The 16,098-nt window shown below is 44.8% G+C and overlaps 1 protein-coding gene across 1 annotated transcript in view; it reads left to right on the top strand.

Annotated features, from left to right (window-relative positions):
- miga1 (mitoguardin 1) overlaps window positions 1-16,098 on the top strand; it is an 88,135-nt gene that overhangs the window by 42,229 nt on the left and 29,808 nt on the right. Inside the window, exon 9 of the mRNA XM_067989858.1 lies at window positions 7,408-7,505. Within this exon, the coding sequence (XP_067845959.1) occupies window positions 7,408-7,505 (98 nt within the window). The remainder of the gene's footprint in view (window positions 1-7,407; window positions 7,506-16,098) is intronic.

Below are 16,098 nucleotides of genomic sequence, written 5' to 3'. Positions count from 1 at the left end.
TTCAGGCCCCACACCTCCTCCGCGCCCCCCCACCCCCCCAGCGCCATTCCCAAACGTTGATACTTTTGATGATGGAAACCAGCCAGTTTTGATGTGTCCCTTTAAGAGGATCTCACTTTAGGTGTAGTTTCTCCTGCAACCCCCAGTCATGAACTATAGGCCCGAACTATAGGCTCTTTATTAATTCGGATTCTTGCAATCCCTGGCATCTATGAACCATTCCTACCGTTTATGCTGCTAACTCCCAGGACAGTGCCAGACGCATAAGTTCAGGTTAAAATTGGGTTTACAAGTCCACGGACACTGGCTTTAGCAGTTTAAATACCAAGGAAATAGGGTTCCCAGAATCTATATTAAAAGAAGAACAACATAAAAATGGCTAATGTGTAAACCAGAGCCCGTTTCATCCAGTACCATCCTCCATGTTTAAAAAGAAAACAAAGAACTTGTATTTATATCGTGCCTCTCACAACCTTGGAACGTCCCAAAACGCTTCACAGCCAATGAAATACTTTTGAAGTGTCGTCACTGTTGTAATGTGGGAAATGTGGCAGCCAATTTGCGCACAGCAAGGTTCCACAAACAGCAGTGAGATAAATGGACCAGTTAATTTGTTTTAGTGATGTTGGTGTTAGAGAGAGCCAGCATGGATTTGTAAAGGGTAAGATAATGACCAAATAATCTGTTTTTATTGATGTTGGTTGAAGAATCAATGTTGGGCCAGAACACCGGTGGGGGGATCTCCCCTTGCTCTTCTGCAAAATACTGCTAGTCGGATCTTTTACGTCCACCTGAGAGGGCAGGTGGGGGTCTCGGTTTAATATCTCATCCAAAAGACAGTACTTCCAACAGTGCAGCACTCCACTGGGGTGTCAGCCAGGTTAAATGCTCAAGTCTCTGGAGTGGGACTTGAACCCACAACCTTCTGACTCATAGGCGAGAGTGCTACCAACTGAGGCACAGGTGACATAAAGTGAGTTGCGAGGCTGTGGAATTCACTTCCAGGGTTAGTGGTAGGGGCAGAAACCATGTCAACATTCAAGTTTAGATTAGACAGGTGGATGAACATAGTGGGTAAATAAGATTTTTTTAAAAACACAGACTTTCTTGTCCACCGGCATCAACGAATCCAATGAGTTTACTTTGGTGTTGACACTAGCTGTGCAAGACCCACACACAAGGAGCCCTATCTGAGCAATATAGAAGGAGATACTAACGGAAAAGACAGTAAATGAGTGATTAAAGAAAGAAAGACTTGTATTTATTCAGTGCCTTGCACGACCTCAGGGTGCCCCAAAACGCTTTACAGCCAGTGCAGTAGTTTTGAAGTGTAGTCACTGTTGTAATGTAGGAAATGCGGCAGCCAATTTGCGCACAGCAAGGTCCCACAAACAGCAACGTGATAATGACCAGATCATCTGTTTTAGTGATGTTGGTTGAGTGACATAAATCTAGGGCTTTAAAAGCTGAAGATTTCAGGAGGAAGGAATGACGGAGGGAAGTAAGAAGTTTCACAGTCTGGACAGCCTGACGAAGGAATGAGTCAGAAATGGAAGACTGTGGAATTAATCTTGTCAGTCACATAAACACTCTACCTCTGCTATGTGCGGGAGAGGCCGTTATAAAAGGAGACATAACTCCCTGAAAACAGGTTCCAGCAAATTCTGTCATCTTGACGTCAGTGAGAAAAACTTATCAGAAGGTCAAGATAACTTCCTGATGGAAAAAGTTTCACCCGAATAATCTCTGGATCTGGGCAGATAGAGCAGGATTCATTGTGCGCTGCACTCATCCGAACAGCATGGAGGATTGCTGGGTTTGGACAAGATGGGATGAATTCAGTGTTCCAAAGAGTGACTTAGCACTCAGCCTGTTATATTTATATAACGGGACGATTATTTTATTTTCGAGAACGGCAGCAGTAGCTGATAGGAACTGTTGAAAGTTGTCAAGCGGTGGGAAGGGAGACAGAGACCCTTGGCAGTCTCTATCTGTGCTTTGAAGGTACGGTAACTGGAGCTGGGCGCCCAGCTGAGGGATTAAAAGCAGAGCAGTGAGTCACCGGATAGCTTGGGCCCAGGCTGTAGTCCCTGTCACAGTGGGTGACATTTTTCTGCTGCTGATGCATATGTAACAGCACAGCAATCTTGGTGAGCCGTGGCCTTGTGGCAGCATAAAGACTGAGAATAAAAAAAAGTGTGAGGTGGGGGGGTGAAGAATTTTTTTTGGGGGGGGGAGCAAAATGCAGCAAGACTACCCCCTCCCCCACAAGGGGAAGTTAATAGCTTCTGAAGGGGAGAAAACGGGAAAGAAATATAAAGGAAAGGAAACCAAATTACGAAAATAAACCTTATGTTTTTACAGCGCCTCATCATATTGAAATATCTCAAAGCGCGTTTGAAGCGTAGTCACGGCAACTAATTTGCACAGAGCGAGGTCCCACAAACAGCAATGAGATAGATGGCCAATCACAGCCCAGAACGTAAAAGATGGCAGTCACGATCTATCAATACAAGCGCTCACCGATAGACCCTGCCTAATGGCCCACTGAGTGCCAATTGGTGATTCTACCAAAGCTGAAATGTTGGGTCTGTCAGGGCTCCTGTGCAGTAATCAGAATAATTTCTCCAAACCTTTTGGATAGATTTTATGATGGAGCTTTTTTTTTTAATGCCAGTTTTCTGGCTGATTTATTCACCCCCCGCCCCCCCCCCCACCAGGGGCACTGAGACCAGTTGCAGTCCCCTGACTGTCACCAAAGCTGAGATCGGGGCTCGAACCTGGGACTTTCTGGTCACCGTGTGGCTCTGTGCTGTACCGGGTCATGCATTTACCTGTGAGGCTTCAGTGGGGCTTGTAGGATACTTCTTTTTATAATGTTGTTGTAAATGCATCAAAAGCCATGGCTAAGTGGGTAACACTCTCACCTCTGAGTCTGAAGGTTGTGGGTTCAAGTCCTACTCTGGAGACTTGAGCACAAAATCCAGGCTCTCACTCCCGGTGCAGCATTGAGGAGGTGCTGTCTTTTGGACGTGACGTTAAATCGAAGCCCTGTCTGCCCTTTCAGGTGGATGTAAAAGATCCCATGGTACGATTTCAAAGAAGAGCAGGGGAGCATTTATCCCTCAATCAGTGCCTTAAAAACAGATTACCTGACCGTTATCACATTGCTGTTTGTGGGACCTTGCTGTGCACAAATTGACTGCTACGTTTCCTACATTACAACAGAGACTACACTTCAAAAGTACTTCATTGGCTATAAAGTGCTTTGGGACATCCTGAGGTTGTGAAAGTTGCTATATAAATGCAAGTCTTTTCTTTGTATTAAAAGTGCTGGTTCAGAATATTCCTATGCTTTGAATTATGTAAATAACATTCTAAATTTAAAAAGTTTTATTAGAAATTTTCCTTCTGTTGACGTGCTGGTAATATTACAGAAGAAGTTTAAATGTCACAATATTAGGCGTTTGATTTTGCATTTGGAAAGTGGGAGAGCCTCCAACTGTCGAAGAGTTGATGTAACTGCTGAAGAATGGCAGTTTTTGCCAAGTGATACTTTCCACTTCTATTTTTACTTACTATTCATTAGGATGCCATTTCAGACATCCAACGATGCTCAGAGACAACAACTTGCACTCACACAGCACCTTTAACACAGCGCAATATCGCAAGGCCCTACATGGGAGTGGGTGATGGATGGTCATGGGGGTTAGGGAGAACAGACACTGAGCAGGATTTAAGTTAGGTGACTGAAGAGCATGAGGTAGGTTTTGCGGGGCTCTTGAAGATAAGAAAGAAAGACTTGCATTTACATAGTGCCGTTCACAACCTCAGGACGTCCCAAAGTGCTTTACTCCCAGTGAAGTATTTTTGAAGTGTAGCCGCTGTTGTAATGTAGGAAACGCAGTAGCCAATTTGCACACATGAGTGTTACGGATTGCAGGGCTGTGACGACTAAAGGGTCTGGTAATGATGGTGGAATTGGGAGGAGAGGGAGTAGAGAGGCACAGTAAGCCAGCATCAGAAGAGTGTGAGCAGGGACGTATGGCTGGAGAAGGTTGCAGAGGTAGAGAGGGCCAAGGCCATGAAGGGATTGGTACAAAGGACAAGGATTTTGAGGTTAATGCATTGGGTGACCAGGGATTATGAACGATGGTGTTTCTGGGATATAGATCCATAGAAGTTTACAGCACAGAAGGAGGCCATGCGGCCTATCGTGTCTGTGCCGGCTCTTTGCTAGAGCAATCCATCCGTCTGACCTGAGGTTTGTATTTGCTAACTTGCTAGCATGTTATTTCTGTTGCTGTACAGTAATAAGAAAACACTTTCTGCAATGATAGCAGTGGATTCCTTTGGGCAGCTGACACTGTCTTTCAGAAGTTAAGGCAGGAGATCCCCTGGAGAAATGTCACTATTCACAGCAAGTCCCAGGCGTGTGTCAGTATTCGCAGAGGTCCCTGCTAGTGTGTCATTATTGACAGAGAGTTCCTAAAAACGTGTCAATATTCACATGGGCCCCTGTGTATTTACAGGGGTCACAAGTGTGTGTCAGTATTTACAGAGAGCCCCAAGAGCGTGTCAGTATTCACAGGGGTCCCTCGAAATGTGTCAGTATTTGAAAGAAAGAAAGACTTGCATTTATGTATCGCTTTTCACAACCTCAGGATGTCCCAAAGCACTTTACACCCAATGAAGTATTTTTGAAATGTAGTCACTGTTGTAATGTAGGAAACGCAGCAGCAAATTTGTGCACAGTAAGGTCCCACAAACAGCAATTTGATAATGACCTGATAATCTGTTTTGGTGATGTTGGTTGAGAGATAAATATTGGCCAAGACACCAGGGACTAACTCCCCTGCTCTTCTTCGAAATAGTGCGTTGGGATCTTTTACATCCACCTGCAAGGATGTGGAGATGCCGGTGATGGACTGGGGTTGACAATTGTAAACAATTTTACAACACCAAGTTATAGTCCAACAATTTTATTTTAAAATTCACAAGCTTTCGGAGGCTTCCTCCTTCCTGACATTCACCTGAGGAAGGAGGAAGCCTCCGAAAGCTTGTGAATTTTAAAATAAAATTGTTGGACTATAACTTGGTGTTGTAAAATTGTTTACAATTATCCACCTGCAAGGGCAGACAGGGCCTTGGTTTAACACTTCATCTGAAAGACAGCACCTCCAACAGTGCAGCACTCCCTAGCTATTGCACTGGAATGTCAGCCTAGATTTTGTGCTTAAGTCTCTGCAGTGAGACTTGAGCCCACAACTTTGTGAGTCAGAGGTGAGAGTGCTACCAACTGAGCCACAGCACTATTTGCATGGTCTCAAGAGTGTGTCAGTATTCACAGGGGTCCCTGGAATTGTGACAGTGTTTTTTTTTATTCGTTCACGGGATGTGGGCGTCGCTGGCAAGGCCGGCATTTATTGCCCATCCCTAATTGCCCTTGAGAAGGTGGTGGTGAGCCGCCTTCTTGAACCGCTGCAGTCCGTGTGCAAGGGTCTTAGGAGCGTGTCAGTATTTATAGGGGATCTCAAGGGTGTGTCACCACCTGGGTAATGATCTGGCGGAGTGGATCTCCCGCCCACTGTAGAACCCGCTCTGTCCTTCATCCCGCTGAAATCAATGAGATGAGACTCGGACGTGTTCTAGAACTGGCGGGCGATCCTCTCTGCCAGGTTACCACCCAGGTGGTGCAGGTGAAACATGCTACTAGGGGGTCCCCGGAATGTGTCAGTGTTTACAGGGGATCTCACACAGAGAACGGTTTGCAAACCAATGATTTAATTAAAGATATGGCATGGTCTTTTTACTGGGTTAGTTGAACGTATTACATTCGTGCTGTAATGCAGCACTTTGATTCTGTTACGTGAAACACTTTTTAAAAGACTGTAGAGTTTATAAAAGGCAACACTGCAAAGAATCTTTGACACTCAACAACACCCAGGAAACAAATAAATAGTTTGGCATTGAAGGCACCTCAGCTGCAATTCATTGTAACCAGTGATGGGATATCTGTATATGTCTTTAAAAAGAAAGAATGAAGAGAGAGCATGCATTTATATAGCACCTTATCACATCTCTCAGAAATCATACAGCGCAGAAGGAGGCCATTTGGCTCATTGTGCCGTGCTGGCTCTTTGAAAGAGCTATCCAATTAGTTCTACTCCCCCTGTCCTTTCCCCATAGCCCTGCATATTTTCCTTTTCAAGTATTTATCCAATTCTTTTTTTGAAAGTTACTATTGAATCTGTTTCCACCACCCTTTCAGACAGTGCATTCCAGATCATAACAACTCACTGCGTTAAAAAATTTCTCCTCATCTCCCCCCTGGTTCTTTTGCCAGTTATCTTAAATCTGTGGCCTCTGGTTACCGACCCTCCTGCCACTGTAAACAATTTCTCCCTATCGACTGTATCAAAACACCTCATAATTTTGAACACCTCTATTAAATCTCCTTTTAACCTCTGTTGTAAGGAGAACAATCCCAGAAATGTCCCAAAGAACTTCACATACAGGTGCTTAAACATCTGAGACTAAATATTTCAATCAAGGTATTTTTACCCTCTAATTTTGCCCCTGTTTTGTCTGCTTTTTTTCTCTCACTGGTCCATTTCCCTCCTGCACTGAAAAGGGTTGAAGGTGACTGCATTCTCGGCCTCTGCCAATATCACTCGAGGCCGATTTGAAGAGACCTATACTCTTTTTTAAAAGTTCATTCTCAGGATCAAGGCCGGCATTTATTGCCCATCCCTAGTTGCCCTGAAATAGCATTTTTTAGGTACAACTGAGAGGCTTTCCACGCCACTTCAGAAGGCAGTTAAGAGTCAACCACGTCTCTCCCCCTTTGAAACCCTTCTCAAAACCCTTTTTTTTAAACTGGGCTTTCAGTCACAACTCTCTCCCTGGCTGTTTCTCTGTGCATTCCCATCTGTGAAGCGCCTTGGGAGCAGGGTTGCCAACCCTTCAGGATTATCCTGGAGTCTCCAGGAATGAAAGATTAATCTCGAGGACATTGTCATGAGCAAACCCAAGAGAGAAAAATCATAATGGCATTAAAAAAAAAGTCTCTCTTTTTAAATGTTCTTTGAACACTTTCATTTATTAGTTATAAAAATATTGGAGATGTAGGGAGTGGGGAAAAGGCTTTTTTGACTGGGTGGGGTGGTTGGAGGCCAGAGGTCATGCGCTGAAACCTCCAGGAATAGGCCTGATTGGAGTTGGCATTCCCTACTTGGGATGGTGTTTTTTTTCATTTGGCAATGAAGACGTTGTTTAAATGCAAGTAGTTGTTTGTACTTAAAGAGGAGTGTCCCTGTATACAGTCACCGCACTCTTCTGATGTAAGAGCCCCTTAAATATTGCCAGAATGCAAACTAATCCGGCAATCGTTTCTCCTTTATACAGACAGGGAGACCGACATCACCGTCAGAGACACTGATGACTTCTGCCTGAGAGACACAACCAGCATCGCATCGACCGACTCATTTGTCTCAGCGGCTGAAGTGGGTACATTCCTGACACACTCAGCACCGCTGTTGACAATACTACCTGATGTTCTCACAAAAGCTCCCAGCCGTAGGGGCCATAAATATAAGATAGTCACTAATAAATCCAATAGGGAATTCAGGAGAAACTTCCTTGCCCAGAGAATGGTTAGAATGTGGAACTTGCTACCACAAAGAGTAGTTGAGGCAACTAGCACAGATGCATTTAAGGGGAAGCTAGATAAACACATGAGAGAGAAAAAAATAGAGGGATACGGGAGGCAGGGTGGGAACCGGTAATTAGAATGGGAGGAGGCCCGTGTGGAGTATTGTGGAGTAATCTTGATGCACGCATGAAGGAGAAAGGAATGGATGGGTATGCTGATAGGGTTAGATGAAGTAGGGAGTGGGGAGGCTCGTGTGGAGCATAAACACCCTCATGGACGTGTTGTGCCGAATGGCCTGTTTCTGTGCTGTACATTCTGTGTAATTCCATGTCATTTAATGTGTTTAACTACAAATAGTGTATCAATATTCGCTTGGGGGGGTGGGGAGAGGAGGTCCCTAGAAGTGTGTCAATGAGGCTGATTGGGGAAATAGGCGTTAAAGGGGCAGTGAGGACCTAAACATAAGAACATAAGAGATAGGAGCAGGAGTAGGCTATTTGGCCCCTCGTGTCTGCTCCATCATTCAATGAGATTATAGCTGATCTGATTTTGGCCTCAACTCCACTTTCCCGCCTGTTCCCCATATCCTTTGACTCCCTTGCGGATCAAAAATTTGTCTAACTCAGCCTCCACAGCTCTTTGGGGCAAAGAATTCCAAAGGTTCACAACCCTCTGGGAGAAGAAATTTCTCCTCATCTCCGTCATAAATGGGTGACCCCTTATTCTGAGACTATTCCCTCTAGTTTTAGATTCCCCTATGAGGGGAAATATCCTCTCAACATTTACCCTGTATCTTATATGTTTCAAAAAGATCTCCTCTCATTCTTCTAAACTCCGCTGAGTATAGGCCCAACCTGCTCAATCTTTCCTCATAAGACAACCCTTCCATACCCGGAATCAACTTGGTGAACCTTCTCTGAACCGCCTCCAATGCAAGTATATCCTTCTTTAAATAAGGGGACCAAAACTGTACACAGTACTCTGGGTGTGGTCTCACCAGCACCCTGTACAGTTGTAACAAGACTTCCCTGCTTTTATACTCCATCCCCCTTGAAATAAAGGCCAATATTCCTTTTGCCTTCCCAATTACCTGCTGCACCTGTATGCTAACTTTTTGTGTTTCATGTACGCGGACACCCAAATCCCACTGTACCGCAGCATTCTGTAGTCTTTGTCCATTTATATATTTTACTTTTTTATTCTTCCTACCAAAGTGGATGACTTCACATTTTCCCACATTATACTCCATCTGCCAAATTTTTGCCCATTCGCTTAACCAGTCAATATCCCTTTGCAGACACTTTGTGTCCTCCTCACAACTTACTTTTCCACCTATCTTTGTATCATCAGCAAATTTGTTCCTCTCTGACACTCTGTTCCTTCATCCAAGTCATTGATATATATTGTAAATAGTTGAGGCCCCAGCACTGATCCCTGCGGCACCCCACTAGTTACAGATTGCCATCCTGAAAATGACCCCTTTATCCCGACTCTCTGTTTTCTGTTAATTAGCCAATCCTCTATCCATGCCAGTATATTACCCCCAACACCATGAGCTCTTACCTTGTGCAGTAACCTTTTATGTGGCATCTTATCAAATGCTTTTTGGAAGTTCAAATACACTACATCCGCTGTTCCCCTTTATCCACCCTGCGTGTTATCTCTTCAAAGAACTGTAATAAATTTGTCAAACACGATTTCCCTTTCATAAAACCATGTTGACTCTCCTTGATTTTATTTTGAGTCTCTAAGTATCCTGCTACTACTCCCTTAATTATCAATTCTAGCATTTTCCCAATGACAGATGTTAGGCTAATTGGCCTGTAGTTACCTGCTTTCTGTCTCCCTCCTTTCTTGAATAGGGGCATTAAATTTGCGGTTTTCCAATCCGCTGGGACCTTTCCAGAATCTAGTGAATTTTGGTAGATTACAACCAATGCATCCACTATCTCTGTGGCCACTTCTTTTAATTCCTCCGGATGGAAGCCATCAGATCCTGGGGACTTGTCAGCTTGCAGACCCATTAGTTTGCCTGGTACTTCTTCTCTAGTGATAGTGATTTGTTTTTAGATCCTCCCTCCCTTTGGCCCCTTGATTATCTACTATTATTGGTGTGCTTTTAGTGTCTTCTACTGTGAAGACAGATACAAAATATCTGTTCAATGCCTCTGCCATTTCCTTGTTTGCCATTATTATTTCCCCAGTTTCATCCTCTAAAGGACCTATACATATTTTAGCTACACTCTTCCTTTTTGTATACTTGTAAAAGCTCTTACTGTCAGTTTTTATATTTTTTGCTAGTTTACTCTCATAATCTATTTTCGCCCTCTTTATTATTTTTTAGTCCTCCTTTGCTGGTTTCTAAAGTTTTCCCAATCTTTGGGCTTACCACTAATCTTTGCCACGTTGTATGCCTTTTCTTTTAACTTGATGCCATCCTTAACTTCTTTGGTTAGCCATGGTTGGTACACCCTTCTCGTGGACTCTTTCCTCCTCACAGGGATATATTTTTATTGAGAGTCATAAAATATCTTTTTAAATGTCTGCCACTGCTATCCACTGTCATACCATCTAATCTGTTTTCCCAGTCCACTTTAGCCAACTCTCTCCTCATGCCATTGTAATTGCCCTTATTTAAGTTTAATACAGTAGTTTCAGATCCAAGATCCTCACTCTCAAACTGGATGTGAAATTCTGTAATATTATGATCACTGTTTCCTAATGGATCCTTTACTTTGAGGTCATTAATTAATCCGGTCTTATTACTCATTACCAGATCTAAAATGGCCCGTTCCCTGGTTGGTTCCACAATGCATTGTTCCAAGAAACAGCCCCGAATACACTCTATGAACTCATCCTCAGTGCTACTTTTGCCAATTTGATTTGTCCAATCTATGTGAAAGTTAAAATCGCCCATGATTATTGCATTACCTTTTTTACAAGCCCCCATTTTTCTTGATTTATATTTTGCTCTACAGTGTAGCTACTGTACATAGGACCTCGATTGCCATTTTAAGAATTGGACCATTTGGAGAGTGCGCAAGCACGCTGCGATCAGTTCCACAGGTGACAGAGCTGAAGATGCCCCCCCGAGAAAGGAAAGTTGGAAATTATTTTTATGGGGCTCAAAAAAGCAGGTGTGCTCCTCCGAGCCGGATTGGGCTCGCCCCTCTCTCGGGTAATTCTTCTCTCCCCCCCTCCCACCCCCCACCCTTCCCCAGAACCTACCTGCACCAGTCAGCAGTGTCCCAGCTGGCCTACATTCCTGTGGACCAGAGTCTGAGGCATCCACAGCTTTCCGACCTGACCCAAATGAGGGCATCTTTGCGTCCGGCACGGGTGATCGACTGGCACACTCCAATGGTTGGGCGCCCGAAAGTCAAAATCAACCCCACTATGTTAAGGCTGTTAAAAACAAGCAAACCAAGCACTGGGGTTCATTTCTAGAGGAATAGAATTCAAAAGCAGGGAAGTTATGTAAAACATGTATAGAACCTTGGTTAGATCACGTATGGAGTACTGGGCACAGTTCTGGTCTCCATATTATACAAAGGATATAGAGGCACTGGAGAAGGTGCAAAAAAGGTTTACTAGGATGATACTAGAACTGAGAGGCTATACTTATCAGGAAAGGTTGAACAGGCTGGGGCTCTTTTCTCTAGAAAAGAGAAGGCTGAGGGGTGACTTGATAGAGGTCTTTAAAATTATGAAGGGGTTTGATAGGGTAGACATAGAGAAGTTTTTCCACTTGTGGGGGAGACCAAAACTAGAGGCCTTAATTTTATGATAGATACTAATAAATCCAATAAAGAATTCAGGAGAAACGTCTTTACTCAGAGACTGTTTAGAATGTGGAACTTGGAGTAGTTGAGGCGAATAGCATAGATGGATTTAAGGGGAAGTTAGATAAACACACGAGGAAGAAAGGAATAGAAGGACAGGACGCCTAATCGTATCTACTGCAAGCATCAACAAAATTGCTCAAAAATAATTATTGTACAGTGGGTACGGTGTGTGTAGTGGTTATGTTACTGGACTAGTAATCCAGAGGCTTGGACTAATAACCCAGAGAATGTGAGTTCAACTCCGACCGTGGCAGTTTGAGAATTTGAATTCAGTTTTTTAAAAAAATCTGGAAATAAAAAGCTGGTATCAGTAAAAGTGACCATGAAGCTGTCGGATTGTTGTTAAAAACCCAACTGGTTCATTAATGTCCTATAGGGAAGGAAACCTGCCGTCCTTACCTGGCCTGGCCTATATGTAACTCCAGTCCCACAATCAATGCGGTCGACTCTTAACTGCCTTCTGAAGAGGTCTGGCAAGCCTCTCAGTCGTATCGAACCTGGACAACTAAGGACGGGTAATAAATGCCAGCCTTGCCAGTGACGCCCGCATCCTGAGAATGAATTTTAAGAAACGAGAGCAGAATGGGCATTCTGAGTCTGTTTAAGAGCCTGGCCCAGAGTGTCCAGGAATCCCTGCTATCTGCGAACAGATGGCTGCTGGTAGTTTGCTAAATTTATAATTGCAATGCAGCCATAACCAGAGAGGCTGTAAATTCCCTCCACGCGCTCACCGAGTGTTTTGACTGTCTTGTCAGAACGTCCTACTGCCCTGTACTGTTATCGGATGGGTGGGGGGTTCATTCTTTTGACTTCACAGCAACAACAATAACAACTTGCATTTCTGTAACACCTTTAACATAGTAAAATGTCCCAAGGCACTCCACTGGAGCGATTATCAAACAAAATTTCACACCAAGCCACATAAAGAGATATTAGGACAGGTGACCAAAAGCTTGGTCAAAGAGGTAGGTTTTAAGGAGCGACTTAAAAGAGAGAGTTTAGAGAGACTTAAAGGAGAGGTTTAGGGAGGGAATTCCAGAGCTTAGAGCCTGGACGACTGAAGGCACGCCAGCCAATGGTGGGCGGAAGGAAATTGGGTTTGCACAAAAGGCCAGAATTGGAGCAGCGCAGAGATCTAGGAGGGTTGTAGGGCTGGAGGAGGTTACAGTGATAAGGATAGGAGAGGCCAAGGAGGGATTTGAAAACAAAAATGAGAATTTTAAAATCGAGGCGTTGCTGGGCCGGGAGTGAATGTAGGTCAGCGAACACAGGGGTGATGGGTGAACGGGACTTGGTGCGAGTTAGGATGCAGGCAGCAGAGTTTTGAATGAGCTCAGGTTTACGGAGGGTGCAGTGTGGGAGGTCATCCAGGAGAGCATTGGAATAGTTGATTCAAGGGACCCTGCCTGCTGGTAGCAGGTGTCCCATGCAAGACGGGCAAGTCAGAAGGTGACCCCCTTTCAGGAGTCGAAGGGCGTTTGCACGGCGCCGGTAAGTTAATAGTATTTGCGGTGTTGAGCCTGGGTTTCTGCCTTCCTCTTTTAGCCACCTTCATATTGAGTGCCACTGGGACCCCTCCCCCCCCCTCCCATAAATATTGACACACTCCTGGAGACCCCCTGTAAATAATGACACACTCCTGAGGACTCCCTGTAAATTAAGATACACTCCTGGAGACCCCCTGTAAATAATGACACACTCCTGGGGACTCCTTGTAAATAATGACACGCTCCTGAGGACTCCCTGTAAATTAAGATACACTCCTGGGGACTCGCTGTAAATAATGACACACTCCTGGAGACTCCCTGTAAATAATGACACACTCCTGGGGACTCCTTGTAAATAATGACACGCTCCTGAGGATTCCCTGTAAATTAAGACACACTCCTGGGGACTCCCTGTAAATAATGACACACTCCTGGGGACTCCCTGTAAATAATGACACACTCCTGGGGACTCCTTGTAAATAATGACACGCTCCTGAGGATTCCCTGTAAATTAAGACACACTCCTGGGGACTCCCTGTAAATAATGACACACTCCTGGGGACTCCTTGTAAATAATGACACGCTCCTGAGGATTCCCTGTAAATTAAGACACACTCCTGGGGACTCCCTGTAAATAATGACACACTCCTGGGGACTCCTTGTAAATAATGACACGCTCCTGAGGATTCCCTGTAAATTAAGACACACTCCTGGGGACTCCCTGTAAATAATGACACACTCCTGGGGACTCCTTGTAAATAATGACACGCTCCTGAGGATTCCCTGTAAATTAAGACACACTCCTGGGGACTCCCTGTAAATAATGACACACTCCTGGAGACCCCCTGTAAATAATGACACGCTCCTGAGGATTCCCTGTAAATTAAGACACACTCCTGGGGACTCCCTGTAAATAATGACACACTCCTGGGGACTCCTTGTAAATAATGACACGCTCCTGAGGATTCCCTGTAAATTAAGACACACTCCTGGGGACTCCCTGTAAATAATGACACACTCCTGGGGACTCCTTGTAAATAATGACACGCTCCTGGGAGCTTCCCCCCTCACCCCCGTAAATATTGACACACTTCTGTGGACCCCAAGAAAATATTGACACACTGCTGGGGACTCCCTGTAAACATTTACACACTCCTGGTGACCCCCCGTAAATATTGACACAATGCTGGTGACTCCCCGTAAATATTGACACACCTGGGGATGCCCTGTAAATATTGGCACACTCCTGGGAGCCCCCCGTAAATATTGACACACTCCTGGGGACCCCCTGTAAATATTGACACACTACTGGTGAGCCCCCATAAATATTGACACACTCCTGGGGATCCCGTGTAAATATTGACACACTCCTGGGGACCTCCTGCAAATATTGACACACTGCTAGGGATTCCCTGTAAATAATGACAAACTCTTGGGAACCCCCTGTAGATAATGATACCCTCCAGAGGATCCCCTGTAAAATTGACACACTCCAGGAGTCCCCTGTAGATATTGACGCACTCCAGGGGCACCCTGTGAATAATGACACACTTCACGAAACCCACTGTAGATATTGATACACTCCCCTGCGCCCCCTGTAGTTATTAACACACTCCTGGGGGCCTCCTATGGATATTAACACACTCCTGGGGACCCCCTAGGGATATTAACACACTCCTGGGGACCCCCTATGGATATTAACACACTCCTGGGGACCCCCTAGGGATATTAACACACTCCTGGGGACCCCCTAGGGATATTAACACACTCCTGGGGACCCCCTATGGATATTAACACACACCCTTATTTCTGAAAGGCAGTCAGCTACCCAAAGGAAATCGTCGCGGTAAAAGCATTTTAGCCTTAGAACGGGGCCACAATGGGCTACTACGTCAACAAATACAGAAAGGTCAGACAGACGGAATGCAACAAGCACACCGATCTCCTGGGATCCCCTTCGTGAACGCCTGAGGTTCCAGGGATCACACTTTGAAAGCCCATGGACTCATTGGCACCCGAGATTGGACCGTTAGGTATAAATGAGCACAAAGACCTTGAAGCAAATTTACATCCAAGTGGTGCCATTGATACAGACAAGGCCTTCAGTACATAAAGGGAAATCAAACTGGGCACATATTTCCTGAAAGCCTGACTTAAATTAGTCAAACTTTTTAAATACTCAGTGCTTTGTTACACATTTGAAATCCAGCTAAATGTGTCTACTTTTAGTATGAAAGAAAGTTCAAAATGTTGAACTTGAAATCCCATCACCTGTTTCTGGTTACTGTATTGTATAACCAGGAAATGGTATCTGAAGCAAAACTGCCACTCAAGAAATTCTGGTGCTTACAGTAGGATTGGGATTGACTGCGGTGCTCCCTCCGTTTGGGATAGCCTGCTAACATTCACTGGTTAGCCTCAGGCATTAATAGCCTTGGGTGAGATGCCTCACCCCCTGTGGATCTGAATTCCAGCAGGAGTCAGTAGGGCCGATCGTCCTTCTCCCCCCTCCCTACCCCATCCCTACTGAGCACCAAAGTGCACTGTACAGGAGTAAGGAATCTTCCAACACCAGGTTATAGTCCAACTGTGTTATTTGAAAATCACAAGCTTTCGGAGGCTTTCTCCTTCGTCAGGTGAGCGAGTGTACAGGAAGCAGAGAGACCAAAATTCCTGGCCTGGACCATCAGCAGGGCTCAGCTACTCTCCTGATACAGACCCGTCCCTTGGGAATGGGGGGGGGGGTAATAGAGAGAAACACGAATTAGCTGCAGGCCTGGAGAGCAGCAGATGGAAGATCCGAGGCCCAGGGATCCTGCTGGGGAGTAATAAGGATAAACATATCTGCAGCCACCTCCTGACTTTGGGCTGCACCAAGTTTCTAAGTTTCAATTTACAGAGAATGATTACCCAGTGACCAGACGCAAGTACAGAACCACAACATTCTATGACCCACTAACTTTGGTATTTAACCTTTCTCCGTTGTTTTAGGAATGATTTAGAAGAATTTTTCGAGGTGGTGGTTGGGCAGATTAGAAGACAAAGTATTTACTCACTGAACTTGGCAACTCAGCGGTTTCATTACTAACATGCATTATGGAATAATGTTAGT

This window comes from Heptranchias perlo, chromosome 9 (genome assembly GCF_035084215.1).
Source record: "Heptranchias perlo isolate sHepPer1 chromosome 9, sHepPer1.hap1, whole genome shotgun sequence".
Taxonomy (NCBI): Eukaryota; Metazoa; Chordata; class Chondrichthyes; order Hexanchiformes; family Hexanchidae; genus Heptranchias; species Heptranchias perlo.
Note: the sequence above shows the minus strand (reverse complement) of the source record. Positions and strands in the feature narration are given on the sequence as shown.